The sequence below is a fragment of the Wolffia australiana genome, chromosome 18 (genome assembly GCF_029677425.1).
Source record: "Wolffia australiana isolate 7733 chromosome 18, ASM2967742v1".
Lineage (NCBI taxonomy): Eukaryota > Viridiplantae > Streptophyta > Magnoliopsida > Alismatales > Araceae > Wolffia > Wolffia australiana.
The window spans coordinates 5,904,110-5,922,841 of record NC_135852.1 but is presented as its reverse complement, the minus strand read 5'-3'; the positions used below and the strand labels follow the sequence as shown (position 1 = coordinate 5,922,841).

The window sequence follows — 18,732 nt, the reverse complement described above, 5'->3', positions numbered from 1 at the left end:
TGCACTAAAATACATAGTGGAGAATATCAACTCCATCATGGAACATTTACCATCACGGGTTATCATGTATGTATACTCCTCTACACAAAGCATTCGAATGACCTAAGGTGTGGCAAATTGATAACTTGAAAGTTATAATATAAAAATAGATGAATTTTACATAAATATATGTGTTCTATTGGCCATATTTGCATGTTATCATAATCAAATGGTCATAATTAGATGGTTTCATGATATGTTTATATTTTTTGAGTATTTTTACATGAGATCTTTAACTTAGTGCATTGAAAGATTAATTTTTTTAGGGCATAAAATTCTGGGCTAAAGGCTGTTAAGGCATTTACTAATTTTTCTGGAATTTTTTATATTTTTTATAATTTTCTGACCAGTATTTAGCCAAGAAATATTTTTTTGAATTAATAGAATATATTTCATGATTTATTTGGCATTTAATAATGCATTATACTGAATTTATGTAAATATCCACGTCAGTTCGCAATATTTGGGTGAATGATTTGCTGCTCCAATCATTTGCAATAGGATACATATGGCATCGTATGTGGCGAATAATGATGATCCTAGGTGGCACGAGGTCCTTTCTGTTTTCTTTTTTATGCAATAAATGCACGCCGCTTCTCGTGACATGTGCGCATTTAAATAAAAATTATGAAGCAGCTCTGATTCATATTGAGCGACATGGGCCTCTCCTAGCCGTTCAAAAGGTATTTCTTTCTCTCTCGTCTAACGTCCAATGATTGTGTTATTTTTTGCGCACAGGCAAAGTGGTTGCATGTGATCCGATGGCAGAGAAAACAAGAAACCTGCTTGGAGGAGAGATAAAAATTGAACCAAGGGCTGAGAATAATTGACATTAAAATGGCTATATCTTGAGATCTACCCATCCGATTGCGCCCAAATTTTGAGGGTAGGTTTGTCTTTTCACCCTCTACGATCCATATGATTGGATTATTAAATAGAGGTCAGGAAAAAGGTTGAAAATACCAAGGAAGCTCTCTCCCAACTAGTTTGGCCAGGAAGGACACATGATCTGCTTCTAAAGTTGACAGTTCTTGATTCAATGATCAAAATTATTAGTTTCTTCACTATTTGAACAACTTCTTGAATGATTTCAAAATGCCAAGGCATGGGCAAAATGTACATGTCCTTGGAAGTGAATTGAATGGTGATTACCATTGCATTTCAGTTTTGATTTAAGATGTTAGTTTAAATTTCCATTTCTAAGTTGTTTCTGACACTATCTGAGACCTTAAATCAATAGATCAAAGTTCAATTTCACCTACAACTACTTTTCCCCAATTTTCCCATTTTCTCTCTATATATTTGGAGATTGATTGTTGAAAAATTCAATTCCATATCTATCATACCTAAATCCAAAATTTCACACAAAAATTCATCCATCTTTAAGTCCAATTTATAAATCAATTGCTTTGCTTAATAAATCCCAATTTAAATACATAAAACATTTTCTTGATAAATCACATTTCATGGCATTATAGTGTTTCAATTTTTTTGACATAGGTACAAAAATAATCATCTCTGTAGTACTCTGACCAAAAATATAAATATCAATATTAAGAGTATAAATGCCTTTTAGTAATCACAAGACAAAATAAAACATAACTAGGGCTCACTAAGTCCCTAATTAATTCATTCTCAAAAATAATTCATAAAAAAATAGAAGGTAAATTTTTTGAGAAGTGCCTCCCTGTGGTTCGACCTCTTTCTCATCCCATACTTTATAATTGTGACTAAGGATAATTAGTACAAATTTATTGTATAAGCCTAATTTGAATTACATTATTAACTGAAATTTATTAGTCAATTTTAGGCTTATCACAAATCATTTGACCCTAATCATTCATTCTACTTAGTTCTAATGCATAATAGTAATCATTGGAGAACATCTTATATAACATATCCACTAACCTGGAAAGGGAATTTAATATGTTAAGTCCATTTCATCTAATACTAAGGATGTACAATGCCATCTCAATCACCTAGTCATCTTCATTGACTCTTTCTCTATTAAACATAAGACTAATTTGAATCATGTGATTAGGAATTTGTTAGACATAATCAACATAAAATCACCCATCCATAAATTGTCTTTGATTTATGGATTTTGAGGATAATTTGTATGATGTTGGAGTGAATCAACATCACTTATAATTGGTATAATGGCATTGAGAGATTCATAATAATCCATTAATTACTTTGTATCCTTACATTAATATCCGTAGGATCTGCCATAATCATCATATAAATGGATTTATTGATGAACTCAAAATTAGGGGTAAAATTATGTTGTTGTGAAGTTGAGTTTAATCAATAACATTTATAAACCTTTACTCATAAAAAATTTAATTAGATCATGATGAGAAAGGGTCTCCACTTGGAACGGATCTTTGGAAAATAGCTATTTCGAAGGATGAATTTCGGAAGGTGAGAAGGATTACTAATAGTGTAAGAGATAGTGAAGGGGCGAAGGTAGTAATAACGATAGGGTAGTAGTAATTAGAGAAGATGAGATGAGTATCATACTAGTAATTGATCGTTATCAAGCGAGTAGGACTAGAGCTTATGGTGAAGGAAGACATGAACAATGGCAGTGAGATGAGATGAGAGTTAACGATAAGACGTAGTTGATTTGGGGTTTACTATTTTAGGGTTTAATGTAATATAAGAGAGTGGGAAGATGAGAGGGGATGAAGATGATGGTGTAAGACATGGTGATGGAGGTAGTGAAAACAAGGTAGAATGAGGAGTGAAATGGGAGAATGTGATTTAGGTTTTCTTCAACAAGTAGGAAGGAGACACATTATGGGATCATGATGGTTTAGGTGACACGTGAATTGGATGATAGATGATGATAGATAGGGATGATAATGGATGAGGATGGATGTTGATGATTGACGGAAGTAATGGATGTTCATGATAGATGGAAGTGATGGATGTTGATCATAGATGAGCTACCTAAATGTGTTGAAAAATGAGCAATGTAAGGCAAGAGGCTAACTTTAGATCCCTTTGTTCTGCCAGGATCAAGGCATTTTCCTGATGCAAATCAGCCTCCCCACTTCTATATTAACTGATAAGTCCAAATTTAGGGGTTTTATGTCGTTGTTTTGATTCAGACTTAGCCAACAATATTTATGAAAATTTTCCACTTAACTACTCCATAATTAATATAGGGCAAGTAAGGGGTTGATCCACAGAGAGGCAGAAATTTAATTTCAGAATTCTTTCTCAAGCTTGGGATGAAGAAAACGATTTTAAACGTGAAAAATACAATTTTTTTGGGATGTTTCTAGATTTTTAGGTAATTTTCATAATTCCGTATGATTAAAATTAAGCCAAAGTACCAGGAGAAACAAAAAATCATATTTTGAAACTAATTTTTCTATTTTCTCTTAGCAAATTAATCAGAAATAAATATTTTTAGAATTTTCTGGAATTAATTTACATAAAAAAACAACTATAAGTATTAAAAATGAGAAATAGAGATTTTTTTTGAAATATTTTAGGTTTCAAAAAGACTTTAAATAGATTATATGACTTTTCTAGATTTTTCCCAAATTTTTTCGGATTTTTTCAATGCAGAAAATAATTTTTCCAATTTTTCTGAATTTTTTTCTATTTTTTACATAATTTTAAATACAAAAATATGAAATTTACCTACTCCGGCGGCGGTGGCGGAGCAGCGGCGGAGCGGAGTGGCGGCGGTGGCGAAGCAGCGGCGGAGCGGAGCGGCGACGGCGGAGGGAAGCGGCGTCGGCGGCGGCGGCAAGCCAAATGGGCCGGCGGACCTGGGTTGGCCCGTAGAGGGCTGGCCTTAGTGGGTCAGCCCACTAAGGTAAGCCCAATTTGGCTAAGTCAAGACTTAGCCAAATTGGGCTTAATCCTTATTGGGCTTAACCCAATGGCCAGGACTTAGCCGATTTGGCTAAGTCCTGCACAGGGTACCCTGTGCCCTGCGGTCCTGTGCGCTGGCTGCGCGCGGACCGGCGGCCAAAGGGCTGCCTCTGCCGCACAGGCACCACACGGCACCGCACGGCACCACACGGTGGCGGCTAGAAGACAGAACTTGTGCTTTGAAAAGATCAAAAAATGATATTTTAATGCGATTTTTTTTTGGGATTCGAAGTAGGGAATGCTTGAGGATCTAGAGAGACATAGGGAGATATTTTAGAGTGAGAAATTTTTTTTCTAGAGAGATAAAATTTCAAAATGAGAGGATAGAGAGAGAAAATGAGGAGATAGAGAGAGAAAATGAAGAGATAGTGTAGAGGGAGTTTGAGAGGGAATTTGAAGGTGCAGATGAAGGAGATTTTTTATGAAATTTTGAGGTGATGAACTGTGGATATGGATGGAGGTCTAGAGAGAGTAAGAACATATTCTAGAGAGAGAAAGGGCCGAAATTAGGAGATAGAGAGAGAAAATGAAGAGAGAGTGTAGAAGGACTTTGAGATAGAATTTGGATATGCAAATGAAGAAGATTTTTTATGAAATTTTTAGGGGAGTAACTATGGATAAAGATGAAGGTCTAGTGAGAGAAAAAAACCTATTTTAGAGAGAGAAAGTAGAGAAAATGAGTGTTTAGAGTGGGAAAGTGATAGATTTTAAGGGTAAATGGATGGGAAATGATGGAAAAGGTAGAAATCTAAGATCCTAAAATCTCAATGCAAGTTTACTGAGCCCTCAATGCTTCCTCTCAAGTATGGATCCTTATTTTTCTCCAGGATCAGGCGTTTTTCAATGCAAACAAGAGACGAGATTAAGAGAAAACTTCAATAAACTTACATTAAGCAGGTTGAACAACCTGGATTCTGAAGAATGCCTTGTCCTGCTGGCCAGCCACTTGCTAGAGCACGTCCAGAATGAGGGAAAATGAGGGAGAAAAAGTATATTTATACATTGTGAGAATTACTAAAAATACCCCTTTGGGCATTATCTATTCTCTTTTCTTGCCATTTTGCCTCTTTTTCTCCATGGGTTGAGAGCTTTGGCTTGATAATTTCCAGTTTGTTTCTTTTGTAATGTGTTTGCAGGCCCAATAGGTAGGTCAGGTCGTGGTCCAAGCCCCTCTGATCTCTCCTTTAAAAGCCCACAATATCGTTTCATCTTTTGCAGCCCATTTTGATAATCACTAAGCTCCCAAAAATCCTCTAATTTTTCTCAGAATGATATCTTCTAATTCCCGTAAATTTCTGCACATTTGTAACAATATAATACTCATCAGTAATCAAACTGATTGACTCCATAGAAGTCAATGAAGTTAGTGAAAAATAATCATATTGTGCAAAAGTTGGAATTATTAGCGAATGCATAACTATTTGGTTAACTCAAACAATAACATGATAAATTATAAATTAATAATACTAAAAGCATCTAAAATGTATACAAATATAGGTTCATTTAGCATGTTATCATTGACCCTCTCTACGCACTCAGAACATCAAGAACACACTTGATGGACCTTCAAAACTTCACTTTCTTTTAGTCTACCTCTCTAGGACAAAGTGAGCTTAAAGATATTTATACAAATTTCGGGGGCTCAATTTATAGATCTAACAATGTGGATGGATAGATGACATACAGAATAATCTACGTTTGAAATTTCATCCCAATAAGTTTGGAAGTTGCATGACTCCTAGTCGTATTGATTTAATCTATCATCCTTGTTAATGTAGTCATGTCGTTACGTTAGGGTTTTGTCTCATCGTTGCATTAAATGCAGTCACTAGCTTGGATTGCCCCGTGTCATTCTCGATCGATGGCTCTTGTTGTGGTATGTGTTGCTTCTGGAAAAGAGAAACATAAAAGGATAATTGTTTAATATTAGCATATACATATTACTAAAGTACTATAGTGTCACATCAGCGTCTAACATGGTGTCACATCAGCAAATCCCACGTCAGCACTTCCTTTAAACTCAATGAAAGAGATACACATATACGCCACATGTACATGTGCACGCCATGTGTACACTTTGTGCGGTGTGGATATTTGGCGCCACGTGCACACATGTAAACCTGTCTCCCGACACATACGACATGGCATTACTTTTTGACCAGTCAACATATTTAAAAAATCAAAATTTTGAATTTTTGGGCCTTGATCTCCGCATCACAATTATTGCAAAAAAGAGTTCATTTTTTATTGGGCCACATCACTCCTGTGATTAAAATGCCATTATGATATCATAAATCTTGATGGCACAACAGCCTGCAATTTATGAATTGTTATCACCAATCATTAAGCTTAATCATTGGTTGGTATGCATTTGACAAATCAAATAGTGACACGTGGCATTGCGGAAAAAAATTCCCAAAAATATTTCACAATTCATATGAAATTAAATATAATCCCAAAAAGATAAAAATAAATATGCATTTTGACTTGGAAAAATCGTATCTTTGCAAATACAATATCAAAAAAAATGGAAAAAATTATATTCTGACTCAAAAAATTATGTTAGTTTCGAATTTGATGTCAAAAATTCATTAAAAGAACTTAAAATTTCATAAAATTCAAAATATCATTCAAAAAATAAATTTTAATCATTTTAAGCTAGATAACACACATATATAAACAACTTAATGCAAAATAAACAAGTAAATTTTTTCAGATTAACCTACTATAAATATGTGCTATTTGTATTCAAGGGCTTCATTATTAACATCACATGAGAATAAAAATGAAGAGGTATTTATTTGAATGAACTTAAATGATACATAGAATTGTGATTGGCTCACAAACCATGCAATATCCATCAGTTCACCCTCTATTATGATTTGAACAACATTGTGAGCAAGGAAAAATCTTGCTCGATTGCTTAGAGGTTCAAAAGATATAGGGTGTATACTATAAATCATACTTGAAGTCATTCTTTGGGATAGAGTTTACATATTTAGGAGGATTATGTAAAAAATATTTAGGAGGAAATCAGTCATCTAGTTAGAAATGAAAAACCCTGGTTTGGGTTACTACTTGAAAAATATCAGCAGTGTGAACATCTATTGGTAAGCTGGAATATTTGATTGTCCAATTGGCCAAAATCATCCACATTATTATAGAGTTTTATGTGTTAGATTTAACAAAATGCTCACCTATAGACGATGCTTATTCTGATTTTCTCTATGCTAGTGATAGAGGCAATCCAAATCCTACTTCTGGATATTATACAAATGTCAATTGAAGCCTCGTTGCCAGCTGTAGCAACAAGCATAATGTGTTGTCTCCATCTACTGTAGAAGTTGAATATTGAACCATGGATGCTACCACATGTTATAGTATATGGACTTAGTCTCTCTTCTTATATAATTGATTATCTTAATGTATTACAATTATTATCATTTGGGGAGCTCATTCACTTTGTGTAATGAGCCCCCCAAGCCTTTCATGGACGCCACATGTCATCCCATCTAAGGAGATTGTCAACATCTTTACCAAAGGCTTGAGTGGATCATCATATGATTTTCTATGCAAGAAGCTCAAAATGTTCAATATACATGCTCTAGCTTCAGGGGGATTGTGACAAGATATCCCTGCATGTTACCCACAAATGCCAAGATCCAATGGCACGGATATTGTGGCATTTTCATGATTTGTAGTTTATCCTCTCCCTTTATTATATAAGGGCACGAGTCCATTATATGTTTCTTGAGATCTTGTGATGATTGAGTTCCATACAGGTCATTAAATTTATACTTGTGGGGGGAAGTCAAGGACCACAATAAAAAAGGCAGTTTTCCTCTTGTCAAAGATACTAGTTTAATATTTTTTATCTTTTCTTTAGTGGTTCCTTAAGCTGTTGGAAATTCTCACAGTTTACATAACATTCATTAGGGCAAAAAATGCAACTACCTGTAAATACATGCATATTAATTCTCTACTATTAGATAAAAATATGTATCTTTCATTAAATAATAGAGAGAAATGAGTGTAACGTTATGAAACAAATTAACCAGCCTTTGGTATGGCATGTGTGCGTGACAAATGCACACAATAGTGCTCAGAAAACCTGCATGCACACCCCTCCCAAGACCTACCATTCTACCCTTGGTGGAGCTTTCAGGAAATGGGACCTCATGCGCAAAGAAAGATGGAGATATGGAATTGTTCAATGTGTCCATGTTTGCAAGAGAACCAAATGAGGATTGTGCAAGACGATGTTATGAGGCATCGTGTTGGTCTGATGACTCAGACACAGAGAGACACGGAGAGAGAGAGAGAGAGGGAAAGAGAGAGAGAGCCTGAGCTCCGGCCACTCAAATTGTCGGTTTTTACCGTTTCACGAAGGGAACATCGTACACTAAAAATTGTCGGAATTTGTTTTTTGATTTTGTCGAAATACGGAAGAGGAGCAACATTGTCCCACACGGAAAAGTTTAAAACATGGCGACGCGCATTGACCTATTTAATCGATTTTGAAGGACGAAAACCATATCTTTGCGCTTGGGGCAATGACGCAGGCAGTGAGGTTATAACCGAGTCGCGTCTATTGCTGGTTGAAAACTATTTCCAAACCCCCTCCTCGGCCCTTCACGGGGCCGTCGAGAATTTCTGGAAGGGCCCCCTCTAACCCAGGGTTAAGGCCTTACAATTCAATTCCCAAAGTTAACAATCAACATTTGTTTATAAATTTGATTTAAACTGTGATAAAAAAAACCTTGTCTTTCTTTGATAGAAAAAAGAAGGGAACGCCAACAACACTGATAACACTTCTGTTTATAAGAGACCCAACAACTCTGTTTATAAAATATTTGGTTAAAAAACCGTTCATATCTTTCTAATAAGGCTCAACACTGGATGGTACTCGTTGAGCCCTACAATTCAATTTCCCATATAATTTGTTGAAGTTTCAAGACATCCGTCCATCGTTCGGGAAAATGACGGCGTCGATTTCATATGAAAAAGGCGACCAAAAAATTGAGTTCTTAAAAGATGTTTTCCGACATGGTTTTTAAGATTGGACACTATAGCCGATATGCCCGATTTTAAAAATCCGACTACTGCTCGAATATTATTTCTAGTAGAGTTACGAACCTGTTACATTACTATATTTAAGAGCATGGAATGTGTGTTATGAATACATTTCTTTTACATGATTTGGGATTTCAATTGTAAGGCCTTAACCCTGGGTTAGAGGGGGCCCTTCCAGAAATTCTCGACGGCCCCGTGAAGGGCCGAGGAGGGGGTTTGGAAATAGTTTTCAACCAGCAATAGACGCGACTCGGTTAAAACCTCACTGCCTGCGTCATTGCCCCAAGCGCAAAGATACTTTGGTCGGCGGCCGAAGAATTCTTTATATTGCCTATCGGTTTGTTGATTCTAAATCCTTCCATATGGGACAATAATAAAACTACAGACAAAAGTGGTGAACCACGACAGTCTTACTGGGCCGGCCCATTCCATTCCGAATAAGAAAGACGGACGGTTTACTGGGCCGGGCCAGTCCATTCCAAATAAGAAAGATGGTCGTTAGTCTTTTCACTGCAATACTTTGGAATTCGCATAAAGAAGAAGATTTCCATGCTGTTCAAACATTTAGTTTGCAGAAACAGTAGCTTTCATCTTGAATCAGCTTGGAGCAAATGAGGAGATTGAAAAAACAAGAAATTACCTGGATAAAAAAGTTAAACCAAGTCTTCTCTCTCTCTCTCCCCCCCCCCTCTCTCTCCCCCCCTCTCTCTCTCTCTCTCTCTCTCTCTCTCTCTCTCTCTCTCTCTCTCTCTCTCTCTCTCTCTCTCTCTCTCTCTCTCTCTCTCTCTCTCTCTCTCTCCCCTCTCTCTCTCTCTCTCTCTCTCTCTCTCTCTCTCTCTCTCTCTCTCTCTCTCTCTCTCTCTCTCTCTCTCTCCCTCTCTCTCTCTCTCTCTCTCTCTCTCTCTCTCTCTCTCTCTATCTCTCTCTCTCTCTCTCTCTCTCTCTCTCTCTCTCTCTCTCTCTCTCTCTCTCTCTCTCTCTCTCTCTCTCTCTCTCTCTCTCTCTCTCTCTCTCTCTCTCCCCCTCTCTCTCTCTCTCTCTCCCTCTCTCCCCCCCCCTCTCTCTCTCTCTCTCTCTCTCTCTCTCTCTCTCTCTCTCTCTGCGCTAGTCTTCGCCTGTTAGAGCCCGATATTGGTTGACAATATCGGGAAGGATGTTGTACCGGACATCTGAAATCTGATATCTGTCTTTACCGATATCTAGATATCATCTGATGATGGTATCATACATTTGTTGCTACAGTACGGATATCTGTTTCTGTTATCCCTCGTGATATCAGCCTCTGTATTTGTCTGAGTTGGACAAAAATTCTGGATATCTGTGTTGGATTTTGGGTTTCTGATATCTGACATATATAGTTTAAACAAACTATCATTTTATTATGAGACATTTAAATATGAAATTAAGCCATAGAAGGCATATTAAACATTGCAGTTGAATTTAATCCATTAATAGTTAAGATAGGCATTCTGACCTTTGTTGACATACAAGTTTGATTATTCTGGCGCGTCTTGTCTATTGTAGTGATTGTCCAACCGATATCCGTCAGATATCCGACATCGGACAACCGATATCTGGGAAAAAACGAAATAGTGTCTGATATCGAATATCGGTCGATATCCGTCCTTTAGGTCTAGACCGATATCGATGACAGATATCGTGGGATATCGGTATCTGGATATCGATATCCGGTATCGACAGGAAAAAATAAATATAATCATCAAATTCAATGACTAATGTACATCGATCGTATGCTTTTGATGTATTTTCAACCTCAGTTAATATGTAGAGTGCAAGAATTTTATTTTCTTCCATGTGGGATAACAGGATTCGGAGTTTACATTAAACTCTGAATCCTGTTATCCCACATGGAAGAAATTATAAAATTTGCTGATGTATATATTAAATGAGTCGGACTATACATTAAATGATACAATAACATTTTAATCTATAGTCGCTATATTTAAAGCTCCTTATATATGTTTGTTATTCAATATATTAACACATCATCCAATAAAGGATTCAAAGTTTGATGTTAAACTCCGAATCCTGTTATCCCATATGGAAGAAATTGAAAAGATTCAGCTGTGTATATTAAACAAGCCACTTAATCAATAAAAAGCTCCCCAATTACCCTTTTTCCCATGTTGATCCATTATAACAGCTGAATAATTATGGTTTAATTATATTTTTAAATATCCTCTTTAACTTGGATATTGAAATCGGATATCCACACCCGATATCTGATATCATCATCCTACTCGAGAGACAAAGGCGGATGATGACATCGAGACGGATACCGATATCAGATATCGGTACTGTAGCAACCGATATCCGATATCGGTATCCGATATCCGGATATCAAAAAAATGGATACCGAAAATTTATTTTCGGTGTCCAGTACAGCATCCGTCCTGATACCGTAATCCGATACCGGTATCGGGACGGGCAAACCCTAATCTATTGTCCTGATACTTTCACGACACATTTTCATTTTAAACTATTTATACTGTTGTTTTTATTTTTATTTTTTCTGTATAGGAGATTTGGTCCTTTGACTTCAAACTGATATCTAGATACCAATTTTTGGTGTGGATTTTGATATCCTAAATCCTTCACTTTGATATCCAATATCCGCCACGTCCTGATCCCTTCAGTCTCCATCTTGGTATCTGATATCGTGTGGATATTCGAAATCCAGTGTCTGGTATCTAAAACCTTCTTGATTTCGTCCCCCTTTCTCTTACTCCTGCTTTCTCGGATGTCACTCCTCTATTTCTTTCTTTCTCTTCTGTTTCTCTATCTCACTTTCTCTCTCCCTTCATCCCTCTCTCTCTTCCCCCCCTATGTCTAAACTCTCTCTCGTCTGCTCTCTGTTGAGTCTTTCTCTCTCTCATTCTCTCTCTCTCCCTTCACCCCTCTTGCTGCTCTCTCTCTCTCTCCCCTCCCCCCTCTTTTTGATGAAGCAATAACCACTAGATGAAATGTATTTTTACAAGATGGCCGGCACTTTAAGAAAAGAAAAGAGAAATTACAAGATGGGCCTCTATCTATCTCGCTTTCTCTCTCTATCTCTAAATACAGTTTTGCAGAAACAGTAAACTAATATTGGAAGATGAATGGACAAATTGATGTATGACCCCAAAATGTAAAATATGTCTCGCTCTATCTCTGGAGACCCATTTCACAGAAACGAACTTCAATTTGTAGGAGAATGGCAAAACTAAGCGCTAATCAATTAATGTGAAATCAAATATGTTGCCTCTCAAGCTCTAAGACCCGTTTTGCAGAAACAGTATCTGAACTTAATTCTGCTTGGGAACTAAAATCTTTCGGTCAGTCTGTCACATATCCTATCTTGAAAAACCCACGTCGCATAACAGTAAATACTATCTTTTTTAAGCATGGGAGGTATTTAGAAAAAAGTGTTCTGGGATCTTTACACTGTCTGTATCTCACCATTTTGCATACTCTTTCACACTTTCTGTCTCCTTACAAACCCACGTCGGAAAAACAGGAAATATATTATGTTAACCTTGGGAATTAAAATTAGGAAGAGAGTGACAAAACTGAGGAGGAACCTGTAAAAAAATCATATGGGATATTTACTATATCTGTCCTTCACCCTTTCTCTCAATCATTCACACACACTCTCTAGAAAGCCATTTAACAGAAACAGTAAATATCTGATATTTATTAATCTTGGGAGGCAAAATATGGAAGAGAATAACATATTTGAGCAAAAACCAAAAAAAAAAGATGTCCAGGGAGCAGAGGTTACATGGAAAGGGGCAGAAGCATCCTCCTCTTGCTCTTCCGGTTCTGCCTCACCCGCTTCACCACTCTCATGGCTGCATACACGAGCACCGCGCCACATAAGAGAAAGAAAGATGCCCAGATGTAGCCCAGATAATACGAGATGCCCGAGAAGATCAAGAATGCAAACATCCACAGCTCCAAGAGCACTGAAATCACCACATCCGACCTGAAATCATCCATTCAAAGCCCCATCACATTTCTCAGAGTCAAACAGAACCAGTTTATTCACTTTTTAGAAGTAAGAATATTATAGTAATATATCTTTCTTAAAGTTCCTATCCCTATAATATGGTAGAAAAATTGAGTTCAGTTTTGTTCTCAATTCTCCCTCTGCCCGACTACCATCTCCTGCTCTATCTTCTCCTATTTCTCTCTCTTCTACACTGGTGTTCTTTGTCAATAATGATGATGATAAGTCATCATTGCACCTGTCCTTCGTCCTCACCAGGATAACGATGGCAATGATGAAATCATCATCGTCTCTTTACCACAGGTAGGATGTCGGTGGCAATGATGATGATGATTATGTTTCGTCATCACATGTAGTTACTCTCTCTCTCTCTCTCTTCACCTCATTCAGATGACGAGATGATAACAAAATCATAATTGTCAATCTGCGACTACGATTATAGTGATGATGATGAAATCATCATAGTCACTCAAGCTGTGGACGATGCCAGGTTCTGGATGACCTGCACCTGAAAATACTATTTCACAATGTATCTACTCGCCATGGAGTTCAGCAGTAAATACAGTTTGGGTTTTCTTGTAATTACAATAGAAAAGAAAACGAAGATGACCTGGTTTGTACCCCCAGAGAAAGAAGAAAAGAGCAAAGCTTGCCATAGGTTGAGAATGATTTGGCAACAGAAGATAGAGAAGAAGAGAGAGAGTGTGAGATGATCATAAATATGAAATGGTGAAATAATCATATTTGATGGCTTCATCTGTCATTTGGGGACGAAAAGAAAGGTTAGGCTTTTCCCTTTGGGTGACTCGAAGTCAGGTTAGATCTTTCCGATTTAGGATTTCTCACAAAGACACAAGAATCTCAAAGTTTAGATCTTCGTTACAGAAGAAGAACACATGAGAATTCACGGCAAAAAAAACCCCAGTGAATATTTCCATAATAATGCCCGACCTCATGTCAGTTTAAATTTCTTCTTCTGATTCTTTCCCATAGCGGAAATTTGAAGTCTGAGGAAGTCTAAATTTAAAATCAGGGACCGGCATTTTTCAGGATAAATTCGGAGCCATGATAAACCAATGAACTATGTAACGATAGAGGATGTCAAAAAATCTTGATGAGAATCCTTTTGAGAAATTCATTTCTCGACACTACATCGTAATGATTTATTTGTTCCTGTAAAATTCAATCTAAAGCGAGAATAACCCAGCGGATCACGGGATTGAGATGATCGGAGATTTGATGCGGAATCAAGAGCGAAAAAACAACAAAAAAAAGACGATCATTGGGTTGCCGCGGAGAATTACTTCGACGGAGCGGTGGCGGCGGTGGAGGAGAAGAAGGAGAAGGAAGCCCAATCGTGCTTGGACCGAATTTGGTACTCCCGCAGTTGCTCTGCCAGATTCGAACGCGTAATCATCTCCGCAATTCCCGCCCCTCTTTTGCGCTCCAAATTCTTCCCCCCGCTTGCCAAGGGGAACGCAGAAGAACACAAGGAACTCCCCGATCTGAAAGATTGTTCATTCCATTGACAGTATGACACCTTCGCGCTGAAAATCAGAACCCCGAGAACGAGAGAAAAAGTTGAATTGAAACTAATAAACAATCAAAAAAGGAAGCTTGATTCCATTAACACTCTTTAAATCGATCGAACTAACTAGATCTAGATCGGACCGAGTCGTTAGATCTGATCAAGAGAACCGTTCGACGATCGATTGGCCGAAACTACTAATCTGATTGATCTGTTTGATCGGATCGGCCCGTTGAGTGGACTGGCCTGATGGGCCCTATTATACCAGTAACATTTCGGTTGCTGATAAATACTGAAAAAATACAAATCTTATGGTAGTATCACTGGTGAATCATTGTGTCATAAACATGGGTAATCATACTAATTGGTTAGATATTTGACTTATAACTTTTGCATGGAAAAAAATTCATTCACCCGTCTAAACTGCCATTAAGAATGGAAAACAAAACTTGGACTGGAGCACACATTGAAATGGAGTGTCCTTGTCAGCCATGGACCGACACGCATATTCCACATCTATAGATTAAAAAAATCTTGTACATTTTTAAACATGTCAGGCTTATCAGATATTGACTTTTCATGTTGACTGACCTATTATGACATTGATGACCTAGTCAAAGAACAAAAAACCATTTTGATGAAAATAATATTTGCGACAAGATAGAGCGCTTCAAGATTATATGATTGGTCCAAAGCGTTCAATTTCAATGGCCAGGATAGATAAACTACATTCCTCAAGTAAATGAAATAAATAAATCATGGAATTGAATCAAGGAGATTTCAGGAAAATCTAATCCAGAGAATGTGATGATTTTCTATAATCAGAAACCCTCAAATTTCTATGAAAAGGTGAAAAGCCTCGTGGGAGAAATTGTAGAACAAAATCTCAAGCCAGAATTTGTAAATGAAATCTCAATAACTGAGATGGAAGATGGGATAGGTGTGGAATATTATCTTTTTCAATGATTTTTCAATGAACTCCTGATTTTTCTTGATTTTATGGTATTTTAACAGAATTTTATGACATTAACTTCATGAATAAAATGATTGTGTAAGTCAAAAAATATTTATTTATATCTATTTTGATGTTTTAAGGCATTTATTAAACTTTTTGAATGATATTCTGATTTTTTGATTTTTTGGTTATTAATGAGATTTCCTATCATTAAATTCATAAAGAAAACTTTATTCTGAATTTATTTTAACAATTTATTGACTTTATTCTCCTAGAGTTGCATAGTATGCTGGCAATCTGACACACAAATCAGAGGAGAGACAAAATTGGATGGCTCAAATTTCTTGAACTTCAAACAATGATATCTAATGATCTAGAAGAAGTTTCAGGTTGAAAATTCGAGGGTAGTTCTATATTTCCCCCTTCTATTCATACACCATCTTATATCTTTAAATAGATCCCCCATCCTTGAAAAAAGGCACATTTGGACTTTTTTGCTAATTACAATTAACATAGTGATTTGTTCATTCCAAATCTCAGTTGGGCCTGTTCTTGCATTGCAATAACGTAGGATTGAAGGAGTGACATTAAGATCAATACACAAAGGCACAGCTAGACTTGTTGGGGATGTGACAACATGGTTAGTGTGATTTTAGTTTTTGTCCAACTCACATAAGTCCCTTTTTGTAGATTATCATCGCCGATAGCCTAGGTTTTGGCTGTCAGACAAGCCACCTCAATATCCGCTGCTCATTGGCACACATCTGCATCCATCTCCATCACAAAGGCCATGGTAAAATCACCATCACTCGCCCTTGTTCGGTTGCTTGTCAACGTGTATCCGCAGTCATCTAGGTTGCAATCAGCAGCATTATCTGTTTCATCCGCTCCATACCACTCACATCCATCACCATCAAACATGACCCAGCGCTCCCAAAGTAATAGCTACAAAATTTTAACTATAATTTCTTTAGTATTTTCAATTATAAGTATTTATACAAAATTCTAAACGTATTCTATAAATTCTGGATAAATTAGGTTGAATAGGATTAATATTTTCTAAATTTCTGAGAAATTAATATTTTCAAATATTCTATACTCGTTTTCTATGAATTTGACCGTTACATGTTCTATGTTCATAAGGAAAAATATAAATTTTCTTATAAACCAGAAGCCTTAAATGATGTATTTAACCCTATTTTATGGTTCCTCAGGTGCTCAAAGATTATTTACTCTTGGGGCTTGTCCACTTTTATGTGAAAAATATAGTCAGAAACATAAATTAGTCATTTTTGAAAAATAAATAAATAGAAATTACTTAACAAATATAATTATGTAAATAAAAAATAAGCTCATTGTAATCCATATATAATATTCTTTACACCTGTCTAAGTTTGCATCCAACACTTTAGTTTAAAAAACATCTCAATGTTTTTGTGTCTAAGTAATTTTATAAGGTAATGATCCCATGTTCTGTAGGGATGAGCCACTCATATGGTGTTTTTCCTGGACATGTTCACATGAAAACATTTTCACTCATTACTGGATTTGAAAAAGAAAATCATTTATATGCATGTGGCAGCACAATGTATATTATTTCTTGTAAGATAAAACTTAAGTAGCTCTTTGACTTCTAACAGGGAGAAACTCCAATCCTCTAAGGCTGTGATGACATCTAAGCCTCAAAAACTGCAGTCAAGAAGTCCATAAATGATGATCAAGGAGTCAGTAATGTTTCTGGTCAAGACATTCTTTCTTGAATGACAATGATGGTTGTCTCTAGATCACCAAGATCACCAAAAGAAATAAAAGATTGGATGAACCACCAACTAGTAGATGGGGCTTATTTTCATACTATGGATTGAGTTGTTGATATTTTCAAGTGTTGATGCATCACCATTCCATATTTTGATTGAATTTGAAATATTAGTTTTCTTTTAAATCTCTATTGGATAATCCATACTTATGATAGTCATGGTTACTTTAGTTTGTATCAAAATGCCATAAAGTTCAAATATTAACGTGTATGTCTCAAGTTACCTCCGAAAACTAGGGGCATGAAGCTTCTTGGAAGATTGGATGCCACTTTTTACTGGTCTCTGGTGAGCTTTCTAAAAATCCTTATTTGCGAGCCCTAGATAAATTCCTCAATTTCCAAAAATTCTTATTTCATAAGAGAATATTGTCTACATTTGATGTTTAGAAGATAAGAATATTGTAAATCTGAGTCAAATATTCCTCAAGCTTATTCTAAACGTAAAGACTAATCCATTTCCATCAAATCACTTCCATCCAAACTTTGAGCTGAAATATATTTTCTTTAAAATTTGGAGTGTAAACTCTTTACATTCAAGTAAATGACAGTATGTGCTCAAATGGTTATGATTTTCATCAATGGAATATTCAGAAGACATTATATTTATCAACATATTTCTATCCATTATAATGTTTTTTTAGTTTGATCTTTGAGTTGAAACATATAATTGTCTGAAGATTGAGTTTAGAAGTAGGCATATACCATATTACATACATTTTTACTATTCAATTGTGATACGTCAGATCAATCTTTAAAAATAAGTGATGTCGGACGTCGTCTCAACGGCGTCCGACCGTCACCGAGGGTAGGGACTCGGTGTCGTATCACTAACTAATCGGGTTACGTCCACGACGTCAACCGATGGATATGCGGAGAACAGAAATACATGTATGACGATAACGAGGACGATGGTTCTACGATGGTACGTGCAATGCGCCGACAAGCTATGAGAGCCAACCCGGAGCGGGGACGGGGTCGCCAAGCTGGGTCGAACCAGCCCTCCAAGTCGTCCGAGGTGGGTCGAGGGCGCGCACGCCGTCGAATGGGGTAACTCCCACTGGAATGCTCACACGCGTCGGGGCGTCCCGACTCGTACCGGACAGGTAAGACGCTCGTCTTTGTTTCGTCGTTCTCTCAATCTGTCCCACTCACCTATCTAACCCGAGCGCGGTGGAGGCAATACGAAAGAATACTGAAGGAAATAAATGACGTAAAGAGGCGAGGGAAAGCAGAGTACCTTCGTCGCGCTGGCGACGGGATCTTCGTACCAACTGGTTCCGGAGGAGGGAGTTGTCGGGTGCGCCGGAGGTTGACTGGTGCGGAGGGGCGGTTGCGCGCAGTCGGCGCGGAGCGGTGCAGGGAGGCGTGGTCGACGGCGAGCAGTGCGGTGGGACGACGTCGCGAGCACGGCGGCGATG

At 37.1% G+C, this 18,732-nt stretch overlaps 1 protein-coding gene and 2 non-coding genes across 3 annotated transcripts; 1 reads left to right on the top strand and 2 right to left on the bottom strand.

Annotated features, from left to right (window-relative positions):
- The first annotated feature begins 8,468 nt into the window (after window positions 1-8,468).
- LOC144715362 (U4 spliceosomal RNA) lies at window positions 8,469-8,620 on the top strand. The gene has a single exon (XR_013584594.1). It is a non-coding gene; the product is annotated as a U4 spliceosomal RNA (small nuclear RNA).
- A 530-nt stretch (window positions 8,621-9,150) lies between these two features.
- On the bottom strand, window positions 9,151-9,302 carry LOC144715361 (U4 spliceosomal RNA). Its single transcript, XR_013584593.1, has one exon. It is a non-coding gene; the product is annotated as a U4 spliceosomal RNA (small nuclear RNA).
- Window positions 9,303-12,678: 3,376 nt separating this feature from the next.
- On the bottom strand, window positions 12,679-14,778 carry LOC144715260 (uncharacterized). Its single transcript, XM_078590194.1, has 2 exons — window positions 14,320-14,778; window positions 12,679-12,991 (listed from the first exon to the last, which is right to left on the bottom strand). The coding sequence occupies exons 1-2, from the start codon at window positions 14,430-14,432 to the stop codon at window positions 12,784-12,786; spliced, it is 321 nt and encodes a 106-aa protein (XP_078446320.1). The 5' UTR covers window positions 14,433-14,778; the 3' UTR covers window positions 12,679-12,783.
- Between the last annotated feature and the right edge of the window lie 3,954 nt (window positions 14,779-18,732).